Source organism: Misgurnus anguillicaudatus, chromosome 17 (genome assembly GCF_027580225.2).
Source record: "Misgurnus anguillicaudatus chromosome 17, ASM2758022v2, whole genome shotgun sequence".
In the NCBI taxonomy this organism is placed as follows: Eukaryota; Metazoa; Chordata; class Actinopteri; order Cypriniformes; family Cobitidae; genus Misgurnus; species Misgurnus anguillicaudatus.
Genome location: NC_073353.2, coordinates 30,893,335 through 30,911,280, shown reverse-complemented (window position 1 = coordinate 30,911,280; position 17,946 = coordinate 30,893,335). Strand labels below are relative to the sequence as shown.

At 38.5% G+C, this 17,946-nt stretch overlaps 2 protein-coding genes across 4 annotated transcripts; one reads left to right on the top strand and one right to left on the bottom strand.

Annotated features, from left to right (window-relative positions):
* Window positions 1–4: 4 nt before the first annotated feature.
* Window positions 5–6,144, top strand: znf142 (zinc finger protein 142). Of its 2 annotated transcripts, none has more exons than XM_055215909.2 (8): window positions 5–197; window positions 695–860; window positions 1,060–1,176; window positions 1,268–2,095; window positions 2,291–2,468; window positions 2,542–5,296; window positions 5,382–5,487; window positions 5,554–6,144. In XM_055215909.2, the coding sequence occupies exons 2-8, from the start codon at window positions 782–784 to the stop codon at window positions 6,024–6,026; spliced, it is 4,536 nt and encodes a 1,511-aa protein (XP_055071884.2). In that variant the 5' UTR covers window positions 5–197; window positions 695–781; the 3' UTR covers window positions 6,027–6,144. The 2 variants fall into 2 exon arrangements, with proteins under 2 accessions (XP_055071884.2, XP_055071885.2); XM_055215910.2 differs by having other exon boundaries at window positions 5–217.
* On the bottom strand, window positions 6,141–17,691 carry plcd4b (phospholipase C, delta 4b). Of its 2 annotated transcripts, none has more exons than XM_073855346.1 (16): window positions 17,521–17,691; window positions 16,546–16,590; window positions 14,751–14,912; window positions 14,298–14,526; window positions 13,401–13,530; window positions 13,078–13,309; window positions 12,533–12,734; window positions 12,079–12,223; window positions 11,824–11,976; window positions 10,404–10,541; window positions 10,168–10,321; window positions 9,260–9,376; window positions 8,906–9,084; window positions 8,696–8,824; window positions 8,435–8,588; window positions 6,141–8,317 (listed from the first exon to the last, which is right to left on the bottom strand). In XM_073855346.1, the coding sequence occupies exons 2-16, from the start codon at window positions 16,565–16,567 to the stop codon at window positions 8,214–8,216; spliced, it is 2,250 nt and encodes a 749-aa protein (XP_073711447.1). In that variant the 5' UTR covers window positions 16,568–16,590; window positions 17,521–17,691; the 3' UTR covers window positions 6,141–8,213. The 2 variants fall into 2 exon arrangements, with proteins under 2 accessions (XP_073711447.1, XP_073711448.1); XM_073855347.1 differs by having other exon boundaries at window positions 17,560–17,657.
* Between the last annotated feature and the right edge of the window lie 255 nt (window positions 17,692–17,946).

Sequence of the window (17,946 nt, the reverse complement as noted above, 5' to 3'; positions counted from 1 at the left end):
CTATTACATCGTAATATTTTCATTGCTTATTTTTCTTTAAAAAACAAATATAAAAATAGAGACATATTGCGGACATTTTGATTTAATCATTTTGCATAATGTACACAACATGATTGTGTCTAACGTGATTTGTCACTTTGAACTGAAAGGACAGAAAGGCGCCGCTCACATCGTTTCTCTCAAAACAACAGCAGCAGGTAATATCTATTTAACGAAGGTAGTTATTTTATATATAAGTTATACATATAAATGTAATAAGACTTTTTTTATCCAAAGTGTTGTTTCGTTTTGTCGCCTCTCTTTTATTAAGAGCCGTGTTGTTGTTTATTTGTTTATCAGAGCGAATACAACAGAAATGTCGGCGCAGTAGGTCAGAAACGTTTCTGCATGTAACGAAACCATCTCCTCGTAATATTTATCTCACATGATTAATTTGTTATATTAACGCCAATGCAAAAATAAAATCCTAACAATTATTCCGTTTTCTGTACTTAAACTGTACTAAAACCATGCAAAAGGCTTGCTGCCTTTTCTTTTGTTATTTGACCACTGTAGTTACATAAACTGTACAAAAACTATGCAAACGATTTACTGCTTTTTATTCTGTTATTTGACCACTTTAGTTTATAGGCATGTATGGTATTTCATGAAATCAGTCAATAATATTCAGTAAGAGTTGTTAATTGTGATGCAGAGTAATTCATGTTGCCTTGGGAGATTTGTGGTCCTGATGCTGTAAGAGTTTTCCTCCTTAACCCCTAATGTTATTTGGAGAATTAAAATGGAGCAGCAGAAGTCTGGATATGATGCCGCTAACCACGTGGAAAATGACAATCTTACAACACACGATACATTTGAAGGTAAAATAAATGTATATTATAATAATCAACTCATATATTAAACCAAAACCATGTATTAAAACATTATTTTATTTATAATTTCATGCATTTAAGGATATAAACCAATATATCATCAGGTCTTGAAACTCAGATTGGCTCATTTTTGTCACAATCTTGTTAGTTCATAATAAGAAGGGTTTTTATTTTATTCCTGTTTTAGTTTTGCCTCAGTTGACTGGGACAGATAAGCCTGTGCTACCAAGCAGGAAAAAAGTAGCCAAAAGATCCAAAAAAAGAAAAAAATCCACTGTTATTCAAGAAAAGTCTACATCTGAAGGTAAACAAAACCCATGAATTTGTTTTCTTTTATGCCCTTCATGAATGTAACTGTTATCCCGTATTAACTAATCCTGTCTATTCCTGTTTAGTGGGTCATATTGCAGAGGGCACCGAACACATGTATCGTACCCACATCTGCTCAGAATGCAGACGATGCTTCAAGTCTCGCTCCCATCTGATGGAGCACATGCGCCTTCATTTCCCCGATCCCAGTCTGCAGTGCCCCACCTGCAAACATTACTTTACCAGCAAGAGTAAACTACGCGTCCACATGCTGAGAGAGACCGGACAGAAACTTCACCTGTGCCACCTGTGTGAATACAAAGCCGTGGAACGTAATTCTCTCCGACGGCACCTTGCCAGCGTGCACGGTCACCGAGGGGATGACGCTCACAAAGAAGAGCTGTTTACATGCCCAACTTGCAATGAGACATTCAGTCAGAGTCAGGCTTTAAAGAGTCATATGAAGTCCCACAACAACACACAAAAAGGGCAGTCGTTGCTATGCTTTTATAAGGACTGCTCATTTCAGTGTACAGAAAAGAAGAAGCTTCAAAAGCACACGTTAGAGGCTCACAGTATCGAGGCTGTGGGGTGCCGTCACCACTCCTGCGGTGCCGTTTTTGGGAGCCAAGACGACATGGAGAAACACTTCCGCACTCATCAGGCCTACCACTGCCCGCACTGTGACTTTTCCTGCTCAAATAAAAATCGTTTTCTGCAGCACAAGAGACAGGGACATTTAGGGAAACAAGAGCTGAACTGTAGTTTTTGTCCTTTCTCCACCCTCAACCCTGTAGAGTTCAATCAACACGTTGGCCGCTTTCATGCCAATGAGAAAACGCAACACTGCCCTCAGTGCAGCTTTGTGACGGCACACAAGCGGGTCCTCAAAAGACACATGCTGATGCATACTGGTGAGAATCATACCTAAGACACCTCATTTTAGATAGATTCTAGGCATCCTTTGTGTAAAAAAGGCAATCCCATGATGCATTGCGACAAGCTTAGTGAATAAAATAAATGGAAATTGAAGTGGGAGGAATGTAGATGTAGATTTAGTGATGAACATTTTTAAACTGAGCTGTTAATTCATAAATTTTTATTTGCAGGCGAAAAACCACACAAATGTACGCTGTGCGACTTCAGATGCCGTGATGAGACGTACCTATCAAAGCACATGCTGACACATTCCAACGACAAACAGCACATGTGCTCTGAATGTGGATATGTTACCAAATGGAAACACTATCTGAGCGTCCACATGCGTAAGCACGTGGGAGATCTGAGGTATTGTCTGTTATTTTTTTGTAATAATAATGTGATATGTACCCAATACTGACCTGACTCTCAACCCTCGCAGGTACAAATGTAATCAGTGTCCATATCGTTGCCACCGCATTGACCAACTAAACAGCCACAAACTCCGTCACCAGGAAAAGTCCCTGATCTGTGAGGTGTGCGCGTACTCCTGCAAAAGAAAAACTGAACTGCGCAGGCATATGCAGCTCAAGCACTCCACAAATGCAGACATTAAACTTCCTGTTTACCAGTGCAAATTTTGCCCTTACACGACAAAGCATCGGCAAGCCCTCCATAGCCATGAGAACTGCAGACACACGCGTACGCGCATGTTCAGCTGCGCGCTTTGTCGCTACACCACTTTTAGCAACACGGGTCTCTTCCTGCACAAAAAGAAAAGCCACGGATATGTGCCCGGAGATGTGGGGTGGCTCGAGAAGTATGCTGAGAAAGAGAAAGAACTAAACTCGACGGATTTGACGCGGAGCTTTTTCTCCAAAACTACGACACCTCCGACTGCAGATTTAGAATCTGGGGAACAAAACGATAATACAGAAGATCCCAACAAGACTATCGATGACTCGATAAATAATAATGAAACTGATAATAATGAGACCAATATTGTACCCCCAAGAGAAGAGGCATGTAAGCTTCCTGAAGAACAATGTGATACTCCAGTTTTTTCTTCACAAACAAGCACAGATAGCACACATGTAATACTTTTGCCTGCTGAGACAGAAGAAAATGCAACTTTTGTTGTAGGCCATGCCGGATCTCCATTACATGCACTTCACCAGAACTCCCCAGAGCCAGCAGTTGAGGACAACGATGAATGTACTTCATACCACGAGGTCCAAAGTGACTCTGAAAATCTGCCACCGGTCACAGAAACTGAGAGCAACAGGGTGATCCATCGGGAGATCCCAAATTCAGAATCATCTGCTTCAGAGACCCGTCTGCAGGCCATGAGGAGACAAGACAAAGACCAGGCCGAAGCCCTTGTATTGGAGGGCAGGGTGCAAATGCTTGTCGTTCAGACACGAGACAACATTTACCGGTGTAGCCGCTGCTCTTACGTGACTAGAAAACAAGCAGCGTTAATCCGACACAACAGATCATCCTGCCAGGTGATGAAAGCAGCGCTACGTTGTCAGGACTGTGGCTTGCAGTTTAAACAGCAGCGTTCTCTGAATACTCATCGACTCAGGAAGTGCCGATCTTTAAAAAAGACATTTAACACAAACACTATGAGTACATCAGGGAGTAATGCATCCGATCATGTAATCGAGAGTAATTCAAAAGAGAGCACTGATATTGTTGTTAATCAGACTAAGCAACCCCTAATTACTGAGATCATTAGAGATGATTCAATTGAAAGCACATCACAGGAAAGTCAGGCATCTGTCAAAAGTATAAATAGCAAGAATATCAATACTGAGACGGAGGGTTCTGTAAATGATGAGATCTGTGGTTACATTGAAGATGACGGTCGTTTTACCTGCAAAGTATGTCGTTTTCAATCGGTCAGGAAAGTCACAATAGATCGTCATTGCGCAACGTGCAGGAGAAGAGTACGCAACAAAAGTCAAACTGAAAATGAAGAGAATTTCGAACCGGAAGAAGATCCTAGTGACTCAGATTATCGTCAAGATGAAGATGAGGAAAATTCCCCCGAAAGAGGTTCGTCAGAGGAAGAGATACCACGAGACCCCAAACCTCGATTCTCATGTCCCAATTGTCCTTTTGTGTGCCATCAGAAGAGAGAGCTAACAAGTCATGAGATAAAGGGTTGTTTAAAACCAGGAGAACTACAATGTCCACACTGTTCATTTGTGGCCAAATCAGAAAGATCTCTAAACCATCATGTCCTAGGTCACAGTAAGGACATAAACACATCAGTCACATCAGGTGAACTTCAGTGCAAGCTCTGCTCCTTCACCTGCAAACAAGAGCGTTGCTTGACACAGCACGTGGCCATGAAACACGAGGGAGTTCGACCTCACCAATGCCGCTTTTGTTCATTTAGCACGGTGCGCCGCTACCGCCTAGAGGCCCACGAGTCCATGCACACGGGTGTTGGGAGGCATCGCTGCGAACTGTGTGACCAGACGTTCGGCACCACATCCAGACTACGTTTGCACCATCAGCGTATCCATGACAAACACGCAACACATTTCTGTCCTTTTTGTGACTACAAAGCGTATAACTTCAATGACATCAACCGCCACAACTTAAGCTGCCACACTGGTGACCTAAACCACCAGTGCTGCCAATGCAACGCACGTTTTAGCTCCGATATTGCCCTTAAGCAACATTGCAACCGCGTGCATCCAGATGCTAACAATTTGTCTTGCGCTAACTGCAGCTTTACTTGCAACCGCCAAGCTGCTCTTAAAGCTCACATGCAGCATGACCATTCTGACATTAAGGATGGTGCTATAGCAGAGGAGTCCGGCACTAAGGACGGTCCGGATAAACAAATCAAGACCTCCGTTACCCATCAGTGTTCGGTTTGTTCCTTCAGCGCTCATAAAAGACTCCTCCTGGTCCAGCACATGTTAGATGAGCACGAAGGTGGGCCAGCTGCCGAAAAAACTCTGAAGTGTGACGTTTGTGGTTTCTCCTGCACCCACCAAATTGTGTTTGATCAACATGTGCGTTCCCACGGAGGAACCTGCCTGTTTAAATGCACCGAATGTGAGTTTTCCACCAGGAATAAACAGAAGATCACTTGGCACATACGGGTCCATACTGGAGAGAAGCCTTATCGCTGTGAGAAGTGCAGCTATGCTTGTGCTGATCCCTCACGGTTAAAGGTATAAATCACTATTTTATGTCATTTTGGCGTTTGATTGGAATTTATTGATGCTCTCTTAACCTAATTCAGCTTTCCTTTTAAAGTATCATATGAGGATTCACATGGAGGAACGTAAATACCTCTGCCCAGAATGTGGATACAAATGCAAATGGGTCAACCAGCTTAAGTATCACATGACAAAGCATACAGGTATGTACAGTTATTGATCTTTACTGTAATGTATGTGTGCGTTTATCCTCCTCTGTGCTTCAACAGGAGCCAAGCCGTATTCGTGTGAAGACTGCGAGTACCGCACAAACCGCGCAGACGCTTTGCGTATCCACCGGGAGACGCGCCACAGAGATGCACGCTCCTTCATCTGTGAGAAGTGCGGCAAGGCTTTTAAGACGCGCTTTTTGCTAAAGACTCACCAGAGAAAACACAGCGAGGAACGGCCTTATGTTTGCGCCGTATGTCAAAGGGCGTTTCGCTGGCCCGCAGGTCTCCGACATCATTACCTGTCCCACACCAACCAGTTGCCATTTTACTGCCTCCACTGTCCCTACAGGGCCAAACAGAAATTTCAGGTTGTGAAGCATCTTCAGAGACATCACCCTGACCTGCCTGTGCAGGACGGTGTGGGTAAAGACCAAGAAGAGGCCTCTAGCACGGTTACACAAAAGACTTGGATTAGAGAAGACGACTCTGGCCAATCTGCTTTAGCAGACATTCAAGCAGGAGACAAATAGTCATGCATTTTCTGACATACATAGATAACAGTATGAATATAGAGCATGATAAAATATGACAGTATTACATGCCATTAACACTCATGGAAACCACAGTAAATAAACTTTTAAAAATGTGTTCATTCCTGTTTATTTTTTAAAGAAATGTTTAAGTTATTATAAATTGATGAAAGACATTCATACATAATGAGAGTAATTTGGTCATTAATAAAAGGCACCGTTACCATGCTTAACTTATATTAATTCAGATTATGTATTACCTTAAAGGGACAGTTCACCCAAAAATGAAAATTCTGTCATCATTCACTGACCCTCATGTTGTTTCAAACCTGCCTGAGTTTTTTCTGTTGAACACAAAAGATATTTTGATAAACTATCATAGCTGCGCAGTTAATGGTACCCATTGACTTCCATAGTAGGAAAAACAAATACTTTAGAAGTCAATAGGTACTGTCATTTGCAGTGTTGGGGGTAACGCATTACAAGTAACGTGCATTATGTAATAATATTACTTTTCTGAAGTAACAAGTAAAGTAACGCATTACTTTATAAATGTACACATTAATATTTAAGTTACTTTTTAAAAAAATTAATGCGGGTTACTTTTCAGTTAAATTAAAGGTGCAGTGTGTAGATTTTAGCGGCATCTAGTGGTGAGGTTGCGTATTGCACCCATCCCTTTCGAAGCACATAGAGAAGCTATGGTTGCCGCACAGGACAAACATGTCATCGTCTGAGACATCGTAGTGACAAACGCTCTATAGAAAAATTTGTCCGTTTAGGGCTACTGTAGAAACATGAAGGCACAAAATGGCGGCTTCCATGTAAGAGGACCCGCGGTGTGTGTAGATAAAAACTGCTCATTCTAAGGTAATAAAAACAATACAGTTCATTTTGTAAGGTCTTTATACACCACTGAAAACACAGATATCTATTTTATATTGCATTGCTGTCTAAAGATTCTTCTAAAATTTACATACTGCACTTTAATTAGATGAAAAAGTACGGAATGAAACTAGTCACGTAGAATTACGCAATCTATGCCCGCCTTAGCGGGAAAAGTTTGAGTCAAAAACGGAAATGGCAGGCTAGAGCTTGACATTTTTGTGATGAAAATATGCAATTTCTGAATGCAGAACTTCATAAAAAACACTTGCAAGGCCTGAAAGAGATCAAGCCTCAGCCAAGTAAGAAAAAGTAACGCAAAAGTAATGTAAGCATTACTTTCCATGAAAAGTAACTAAGTAACGCAATTAGTTACTTTTTTGGGGAGTAACTTAATATTGTAATGCATTACTTTTAAAAGTAACGTTCCCCAACACTGGTCATCCGTGTGCTTACCATGATTTATTAAAATATTATTGAACAATTCTGTTAAAGACAAACAAAGATATTTTGATAAATGGTGATTACTACGCAGTTGACGTTACCCATTTACTTCCATAGTAGGAAAAACAAATACTACGGAAGTCAGTCAACTGTGTGCTTACCATCATTCATCAAAATATATTTTTTTGTCTTTAACAGAATTAAGAATCCCACACAGGTTTAGAACAACATGAGGGTGAGGAAATGATGACAGAATTTTTTCCCTGGGGTGAACTGCCCCTTTAAACCACTTTCTACCCTGACTACTGTTGATAACATTTAATAAAAACTAAATAGATTTTTTTCAAGTGTTTCCATATCATTATAATAAAATAATAAACTTTATATATTGCATAAATTATACAATTATATTGGTACAATTAGCATTTTATGCATGATTACAGAAGGCACTATTAAAGGTGTGGTGCACAATCTCTGAAAGCCAATGTTGACATTTGAAATCACCTAAACAAACACAACCCTACCTCAATAGAGTCTGGACCTTCTTTTGATAGACCCGCCCCACACATACGCAACCCAGGCAACGATGTCAGTTAGTAAACATGCCCCCCTTTACTGCTGATTGGCTACAAGTGTGTTTTGGTACTCGGCCTGACTCCCTTTTCTGCGTTTCTCAAAAATCATGCACCCCGCCTTTAACACCAAGCAAATACTATACTGACTAAACTGCTTTCCTCTTTAGTGCATGTTTGTGTTTCTTTTTTTATATAATTTACAGCCATTTTTCCTGTACTACAACTACGACTACAGATGTGGGGTTTGCTGTTGGGATTGTCTTGACTTGTTACAGTATTTAGATCAAACTCCTGTAGTTTGAAGCTCTGTGATTGTAATATGAACAAACAGGGAAGATGGAGAAAGACTCGTTCCGTCTTTTGACAGCAGATGCACATGACGATACCCTGGAAACAAAAGGATTTTGTTATTTTCCAGGACACCGTGACCAATATAAATGACCCATACAAAGACCCATAACCGGTATTTTCAGTTTGTCTGCCACTGTTCTAGTAATCGTATACCTGGTTGAATAGAGGTGAATGGAAGAGTGTATTGTCCTATGAAATCATTCCTTGATGCTTTATCATAGTCTTCAACTACAAAACGAACCAGTGCTAGCTCAGGGGTGTGGATTGTGAACTGCAGTGTTTCATTCCAACATGGATTAAATCCATTCAGGTATAACATGATAGAAAAATCAATGGAAGGACATAATGCATTTTCATTATTATTTCATGCACAATTGGCAGTACTTCCAAGCATTTGTTTACTTCCTTACCATTGTTCTCGATGTATTTGGTCTCCTGTTTAGTTTGGTCCAAAGGAACGCCATAAATTTCCACCCGCACAAAAGGATCTACAATGCACCAATCTTTTTTACTTAATTTAGGGAGCTGTTGGGCACTAATAACCTACACAAACCGAGACAGAAAAGAGCAATCAACATATGAAGTCTTATTATTAAGACTACTAAGAAGTATTGCTACACTTACTTTAATATAAAACTGTAAAGGGTGATAATTGTCCCGTTCAAGTGGGTTATCAGGATCAAAGCATTTCTCTCTGTTGCGCAGGATCTCAGGTTTTAGGACATAGCCGCAGTGGCTATTCTGACTAAACAGACCATCATTAAGATCCATTTCCATTCCTGCTGTCTGGAAGTTTAATGCCACTATAGGAGAGATACATTACAGTATATTGCAGATTAACTTTCCATTATCCGTGTTTCCCTTCTCCTATTTAAATCACTTATAGTGTTAAAAATGCTTTCCTGACGTGCTTGTGCTATTATATCCTGAAGTACTTTATAGCATTGTTGTGTTTAATAAAATTTCCACCATACTAACCAATCTGGCATCCTATGTTCCACATGTCCTGTGGACAGTAATTTGATGAATCTGTCCTAATTCCACTTGGATATATTCTGGTCAACTGCCTGGTGTTATGTAGCACAAAATCTGGGCCTAAAATGTGAAAACAAAATAGGAAAATATATCCATCATACAGAAAATGTAATTATTGGCACAGAAAAAGAATGTGTTTAGCATGAAGGCTCATGTCATGGTCAAAAAGTATGTTTCTTAAAGGTAAAGTAGCAAAAAAAAACTAAATTAAATATAAAACCAGGGGCGGCTGATGACTTATTTTTTCGAGGGCGCACGATGCGAAGTTCGCCACAACATGTATGTAGCCCGTCATGTGTGGTTCGTAATTTTAAAATACGTTTTCGGTGGGTTGAGTGAACCTATGTGCATCACGTGTCTTGTCAAAATAAGTGCCTGCTGCAGACGCGTCTAAAGGGTTTATGATAAAAGAGACGCTTGCGTTTGCCAGAATGTCATACGTAATCAGAGTTTACTGTAAAGGAAGTGTCTTGCATGTATTTTGTGAACGTGAGCGTCTCTTTTATCATAAAGTTTTTTACGCGTGTGCAGCAGGCACTTATTTTGACAAAACACGTGATGCATGGTTCACATGACGCAACAAACACATATTTTGAATTTGGGTCCCCTCAGAAGAGCAGTCACGAGTCGCCACTGTACAACAAAACATTAGGCAAGGCAAGGCAAGGCTATACAGACATATCCTTACATATATCAGTGCCATTGTTTTGTCTCATATGTCCTAATATAACTAAGACCTAGTCCTGGATTAATCTAAACCCTGTCTGGGAAGCCGCCCCTAAAAGTGCAAATCTAATAAAAATGTATAGTAAATCTTGTGTTAAAATATTTGGATATTTGGTATTTCTGACCTGATTCCTTGGAATATTTCCGGACTTTAGACTCTGAGAATGATGACATATCATAAGGCTTGGAAGAGTTAAGTGTATGTTCAAAGCCTTGGAAATGTACGCTCTTACAGAACACAAGGTCTGAGAGCTCCTTGCACAGTTTTTGCTTCACTTCCTAAATAGAAGTAAAAAACAATGTAAAATAACACAATTCACAGACCAACCTTTAATTTTCTCAATATTTTGACTCATTATACCTTTCCATTTGTTGGTGGGTTCTCTGATGCTGCATTGTCCTTGTTCATTTCTGCAGCTTCGTCCTCATCACTTACTTCACCTGTGAGGTTTTCCGACTCAATCTTTTTTCCCTTCAGCAGGATTTTCTTTTTAAGTGCCTAGAAGAAATAAAGCCATATTTAACTGCATGACCAACCTGATCTCATGAGAATTTGTAACTTTTTTATAGTTGGCAAATTCTTATGAATTCATACAAAGTGAATTGTAAAAATAAAGGCACACTTGAAGGGTTTCGTTGCAAAACGAGATTAATTTTTCAGAAATCTCGTTTTTTGGTTGTGCATTCCAATTAATATCAATTCAACTGCAGTTGGTTTGTTTTGATTTAAACCTTCATAACTTAAAAAATACAGCTAAGTAGCACCATAAAACAAAATAATATGATAACATAATAATAAACATGTTTTGACAAAAAATGTTAAAAAAACTGATTTATCTCGTTTTCCAACAAAACTCTTCAATTGCACTCTAAAAAAGGATGTGTTCGGTTTTTACACATTTTTGTGCTATATATGCTATGACACATTATGTGTCATTTTACACCTTATGTGTCATTTTGTATAGATTTTTTGTTAAAATTAATAAAAGTGACAACACAAGTTTTGTTCAAAGTAACACAAAATTTGTAGTTCCAATAATAACACAGAGATGTGACAACATATTTAGTGTTTTGACTTGATCATAACAGTTGATTTTAAAACATACATCTTTAGAGTGTTTTTAAAAAAGTATAATGACACCCCACCCCTAAACCCAATGTCATGGGGTGAAAGCAAATAATAAAAAACGTGGAAATTTGGTCATACAAATTTATACAAATTAACCACCAACTCCCATGACATTGTGTTTCCTTCACATGCCATTCTTGTATATTGAACTAAACATTTTGGGTTATTTCAACACAGGTTGGAATAACATATGGACAAACCTAACTACCACTGGGTTAAATAAACCTAAAAAATGTCCATATTTGATCCAACCATGATGAGCTTGTTTAAACCCAGTTGTTAGATTTGTCCATATTTTAAATGCATTTTTTTAAAGTGTATCTACGTGTTTAATTTACACTAAAGAAACATTAGCATTAAAAACTGTATTTTTCTGTTTTAATACTTTGTCCTGTCCAAGGACTATATGTAATTCAACATATGAACAATGTATGCATATGAGACCCTGTTACCTAGGTCTCAGATTTGCAATCCGTCACCATTAATTGTTAATGAACATGTCCATTACAGTCCACAAGCATCAAAATCAAAAGACATTATTTCATCCGTGCCACACATCCAAGTTTTCAAATGGAAGAAAACTTGTGTACTGCCATTAAAATCTAATGACATTTGTATAGATTAAAGCATTGAATGGCTATCCTGAGCTCACCTCTGGGGAAGGAAGTTCACTGGAGTTTCTAGCATCTTCTGTGGTCGTCATTAACATATCACCAAGGATATCTCTGAAATGTCGAGCCATTACTTCCTGCTGCTCTATGCTGCAATGGTTTTCTATGGATATTATGAGCGGATACTCAGACACCTAAAAGTTTAAAGAATGAAAAATCTGAAAGGGAAATAATTATGGCTGCAAAAACGACAGATTTTCAGTGCGTTTGGGAATTTGTGGAGTCTTAACGCTCACCTTGAAGGCATATTGTGCAATAGTAGCAATTACATCTTTAAGGAGAATCTTAGATGTGAATGTGTGTCCATGATAAACTATAGGCTCTCCATTTGATCCATTCCAGCAGTCCACTTCTACACACCTGCATCCTCTTATGAGGGCCCTTCAAAGATTCATCCCAAAATAGAAAAGTCAGTTATGAACTAAATATTTCAACTAAATATTTCATTATTAAATTAATAGTAATCTATACTATTATATTCTAGTTCCTCTATAGTTTTAGGAAGTCCTCTATACTATGGGAAGATTTCTTGTTCCTCTAGTCTTCAGGATTGTTTACAGAACATATGACTTTCCAATAAATTACGTTTCACAGCTTATAAATTTTATTGCAACAAAAATACCTGACATTAAAATGCTACAGAAAAGACAAATTAATAAAAAAATGTAGACTTTAAACTTTATAACTCACTTGATGTAGGCCTCGACACTGCTGGGCCCTTTAAGTTGATCTTCCATCAGGTACGTGTTGTGGGAGGAGTTGATGAAATAGTGGACGAGAGGCTGGCTCATGTCTTGAAAGAGGTCTTGATGCTCTGGATTGAAGATGGAGCCCTCAGGAGACGCCAGGTACTTTAAGAATCCATCAATTGACATACAGTGATTCATTTTGGCTGTATAGGGAAACAGAAAGACCCATCTGCATCTATTATCAATCATTACCCTGTAACCTTGAGTTAATGTCCAATGTACTGTGGCTCAATGATCTAGACCCATCTTGTTCCTCTGGGACACCCAACAGTACACAGTTTGGATGTCTCCAATATCTGCATACCCATTTCTACTAAATACGTCATGAGTTGATTCGGGTGTGTCCGATTAGGAATACATTCTGTATGCAAGAACAACCGCTGAGCAATAAAACTTTCCTCTGGGTAGCCAAATAAGTAAGTTTAGTATCACTTATATGTATTATATTATTAAGTATTTTTATAAGGGTTGAGAAATAATCAATACTTGTGTCTGAAGGCTCATACTGATCAATGAGCTGTAGTGCACGTTCATAACTGCTTTCCCCCTCCAGCTGCTCCTCCCTGAGGAACTCCTCCAAATCACACTGAGAGAGATTCTGTCCATCACTGGAATACTCCTGAAACAGCTCCAGCACTTCTTTCCTTTCCGTCAGCATCTTGTAAAACTCCACAAACTCCTCATCCTCCAAAGTGTCCGACTGAGATTTATCTGCTTTCTGTGAAAAAAAGTCAATGACTGGAATCGATGAGTCTCAGTGTGATAAAGCTGCAAATGCAGGTAATTGCATGTGAACAATGGGTGCGCACCTTAAAAAGATAGCTTGCGTGTTCTTCATTCATGTCGATGTTCATCATTTTCAGCAGTTTTTTTGCTTCCTTAAAGTTCATTCTGCCATCTTTGTTTCTGTCTGCTTTTAAAAACCAATCTGAGATCCATCTGAGCAGATTGGCTTAGGAAAACAAAACTTTAGAGTTAATCTATATAATCCTAATAGTTGAATTATCTAATAATTATATAATAATCTATAATTTGATGTAATTATTAATAATAAATAATTGTGCTCCTGTAGAGCTTTGCATTACATCGCAAAAGGTTACAGCAGTGCAAAAGGTTCAAAGCCAGGGAACACGCGATAATAAAAAAATGTATACCTTGTACATGCACTGAAAGGCACTTTAGATAAAAGTGTCTGCCAAATACATAAATGTAAAAAATTATTTAAAGGGGACAAATCTGACTTTTTCCATGTTCTATAACTGAGTCCCCAGTGCTTCTATCAACGTAGAAAATGTGAAAAAACAAAGAATTATTCTGCAAGAATATGAAAAAATAGGTCATTGAAATTTGGCACCCCTTGTGATGTCAGAAGGGGATAATATCGCCCCTTAATCTGCACTATCCAACCACGCCACTGCCATTTAGTGCAGATATTAGCTCATTTGCATGTAAAAGGTTTTGGACATTTTTCACACCTACGAAGTGGCAATTTTAACATGATATAATAAATTATCTATATGGTATTTTGAGCTAAAACTTCAAAAACACACTCTAGTGACACCAAAGATTTATTTGACATTTTAAAAAATGTCCCCTTTAAGAATATAAATATAATATAAAATATGATATTAAAAATGACCGAACCGTGACTAAAAATCAATGCATGGCCAAAACAAGGGAACTGACAATGTCTGTAATAAGGATACTGGTCTTGTTTGGTGCCCTCATCCATGTTCTCCATGTTCTCCATGAGGGTTCTGATGCCCTGAATCCAGGCCTGAGCTTCTTCTGCTGAATCAGCCACCAGGTCCAGGTTTCCCTTGCGTCCACGGAAAACCACAGTGAAGCAGCGTTCAGCGGGAAACTCATCTGCCACGCTAAGCAGGGTCTCTGACTGATGGCCATCTCGGACCACCTCTACATCACTGATGGAGACTGAAAACCATAAAGATTATTTCACAAATATGTTGCAACGTTCCATGCTTAATCTTCAGAAGGTATTTTTTGTCAGATGTTTTGTGTGATTTTATTTTCTAAAAAATAAACCATTCATATACATAAATTAAACTAAATACATTTAATTATAAAAACAGAAAATAGAGTAAAATGTGTAATAATTGTATCATAATAAAATAATAACAAAAATGGACTTGGCTTACAGGTAGAATAAGAGTTTATTGCCCAGCTGGATTTATATGTGATAGTCTTGCAATCCTCCTGAAGTTTATAGTGACGCTGACGCTTCCACATACGAGACTTTACTTTGCGCAGTAACATTCCTGCCTTCATGGTCTCAAGGTGATTTTTATGACTCTCATCACCTGTAAGAATAACACAATAGTTAAAACCAGCTGCTACAGTGACAAGAAAACGTATGTGAACCCCTAGGAATAAACTGGTTTTTCTTCATAAAAACCTGCCATAAAATGTAATCTGATCCTCATCTAGGTCACAACAATAGAAAAACACCATATGCATAAGCTGACAACACACTAAATAGCACTAAAAGCTTGTAATCATCATAGGGAAACCATTTTTAGTGCTATATAGCACCTATAAAGCACCTATGAAGAACCATCCGGGGGTGATATATAGCACCACTATAGCACCAGATATGGTTCTATATAGCACTATATGGTTCTACACAGGTACTACATATGTGCTTTATGGCACATAAAATGGTTTTCCTATGATTACGTGCCAGTGAACCACTTTTAGTGCTATTTAGCACCATTTGTTTTTAGAGTGCACACAAATAAATATATTTTCTTGTGTCTTTTTTAAAAACACCCATTAAACATTCACAGTCCTGGAGGAAAATGTAAGTGAACCCATCGACTAATTACTTTAATGAAAGTTAATTTGTGTCAGAAGCTGGCAAACTGGAGTCCAATTTATAAAATGAGTTTAAATGTGTGGTTTATTGCTACTTGCACTCAAATTGTCTATAAATGGAGTCAGTTTAATACTGTAGCTACCCTTCCTAGAAGTGGGCGCCCAAGCCGAGATGACTCCTAAGGCACAATGCGGAATACTCATTGAAGTAAAGCAAGAACCCACAAGTAACAGCTAAAGGCTTGAAGACATCATTGGAGTCTACCATACGTAAGTCTTTGAACAGGCACAGTGTACTACTGGGAAAATATTTTATGGACTGATGAAACAAAAGTTTAATTGTTCAGGAAAAATACTATGGCGCCAAAAGGGCTCATCCCGAGAGTAAATATGGTGAAGGGAATATATTGATTTGGGCATGCTTTGCTGCCTCAGGCCCTGGACCACATGCCATCATTGATGGGAAAATGAATTCCCAAGTTTAACAAAATATCTTACAGGATAATGTCAGGGTGGCTTTCCGCCAGTTGAAGCTCAGTAAAAGTTGGTCGATGCAGCAGGACAATGACCTTAAGCATCAAAGTACATCCACCACAGACTGGCTTAAGAAAAACAAAATGCACTATTTGGAGTGGCCGAGTCAAACCCAGACCTTAAACTCATAGAGATGCTGTGAAATAACCTCAAGAGAGCGGTTTACACCAGACTTGTTAAAGTGGTTTTGTAAAGGGGAAATGGGCACAAATTCCTACGAACAATGTGCAGGTCTGATTTATAGCTACTGAAAGCGCTTGCTTAAAGTAATTGCTGCCAAAGGAGGTTTAACAAGCTATTAAATCCAAGGGTTTCCTCCAGCAATGCGAAGGTTCAATGGGTGTTTCTAAAAAAGTCACAAGAAACTAGAATTACTTGTGTCAGCCCAGGCACACTGTGCTTGTCCATTATTGTGGCCCAGATGAGGACCAGATCACACCCCACGGCAAATCACTGCAGATAACCAATTCATTCCTAGGGGTTCACATACTTTTTCTTGCCACTGTATTGTGTTTAGAAAAAATGACACTTCTTAACAAGAAACAAGGAGGAAAGAAACATTTACAATATAATAATACGACTTACAACCATTTTGAGATGACTCCATTTTCTACAATGCTTTCAATGTTTCTGCAGAAACAAATCATCATTAATGATCATCTTTTACCACAAATTCAAAGTTCAATTCATATTAATCTAACACATTTACTCATGAGGAAAGAAAACAAATAGCTCACAGACTCTAAAGTTGTCTCTTACACATATACTGTATACACTTGGAGAGATGTACTGTGCATTTATTCTCATTAACTATTGATGGTTTGCATTAATATTATTCATCCTTTTGCAAACAGTTCTTTACCAAAACCCTTCTGAAACTAAATCCTTGAGGATGCTGATATGAGAACTAACAGGCATCATATAATTTTGGTGCATAGGCCTATCCTCTTTTTTCACAGATGCTAAAACTTTTAAATTAGGTTGCATGCATAAAAGCCTAATTGTATAATAAGGAAAACACAATGATTTTCCAATAATACATTTCTCTAAAGAGAAAAGGAAGCTCATTCATGCACATGAGAAGAAGGGCAGCCCGGCATAACATACTGAGTCATGACTCATGTCTAAATATGACTCTGAGATTCACACGATCCTCTGCTGGCACCATCACCACAATAACACCATAAGTAGAAAAAGCAGAATATGAATTTGACTCGTTTTGTTTCCTGTCATTGTTCTGTATTAATAAATGCATACATATTATATTACAAAATACTTTTTTCTTCCACTGTAAATCAGACTTTTTCAAATTAAATTATTAGAAATCATGGTCACCTTACGAAATACAAAACTATAAACATGCCATCACATGATTTTCAAATGTTGTTATAATATTGTTGTAAAATACTCTAATTGTGACCATATGCTGTACTAGACTATAAATAGTAAATGCTGGCAACGTAGTGCATAGCACACAGCAAAGACAAAAAAGCAAGTCTGCATCTTGTAAATGGATTGCTAAAGCAAACACAGTGGAATAAAGGAATCAACTAAACTCACCAGACTGAAGGTCATCTGATAAATAAAGGGACCACTCACAGCTAGAGAGAGAAACAGTGAGGATGAGATCTGATGTGTTGTTTCTGCTCTGTGTGTGAAGTGCTGGGAAAACAGATCTGCAGTCTGTGCTTCCAGTCCACCAGAGTGATGCATACTGTAGCCTGCCCTCTTCCTCGCTCTCTTCCTCTGGCTCATTCCTTCCTAGTCACACCCACCTTCCTTTTGCCATGCAGTAGTAGGGTAGTTGTTTTTGGTCTTTGTGAATTTACAACCATTGTAAAATTTTCATTGATGATTATAAATTCTTTTTTTTTTAGAATACAGACAGATATTATTTCAGATTGGTATGGACAGAAAGATTTAATACAGAAACCATTATAAATCAAATTATTATTCTGGCCATACTATACACATTTATCTCTGCCA

What these genes read in the sequence shown, in the direction of transcription:
- znf142 (XM_055215909.2), top strand. Translation starts at nt 782, where the DNA reads ATGGAGCAGCAGAAGTCTGGATATGATGCCGCTAACCACGTGGAAAAT. An exon ending in AAGCACGTGGGAGATCTGAG is followed by an intron (nt 2,469 to 2,541) that starts GTATTGTCTGTT and finishes CAACCCTCGCAG; the next exon opens with GTACAAATGTAATCAGTGTC. An exon ending in TCACATGACAAAGCATACAG is followed by an intron (nt 5,488 to 5,553) that starts GTATGTACAGTT and finishes GTGCTTCAACAG; the next exon opens with GAGCCAAGCCGTATTCGTGT.
- plcd4b (XM_073855346.1), bottom strand. Translation starts at nt 16,567, where the DNA reads ATGGAGTCATCTCAAAATGGTT. An exon ending in AATAAACTCTTATTCTACCT is followed by an intron (nt 14,527 to 14,750) that starts GTAAGCCAAGTC and finishes TATGGTTTTCAG; the next exon opens with TCTCCATCAGTGATGTAGAG. An exon ending in GTATGAGCCTTCAGACACAA is followed by an intron (nt 12,735 to 13,077) that starts GTATTGATTATT and finishes TTCCCTATACAG; the next exon opens with CCAAAATGAATCACTGTATG.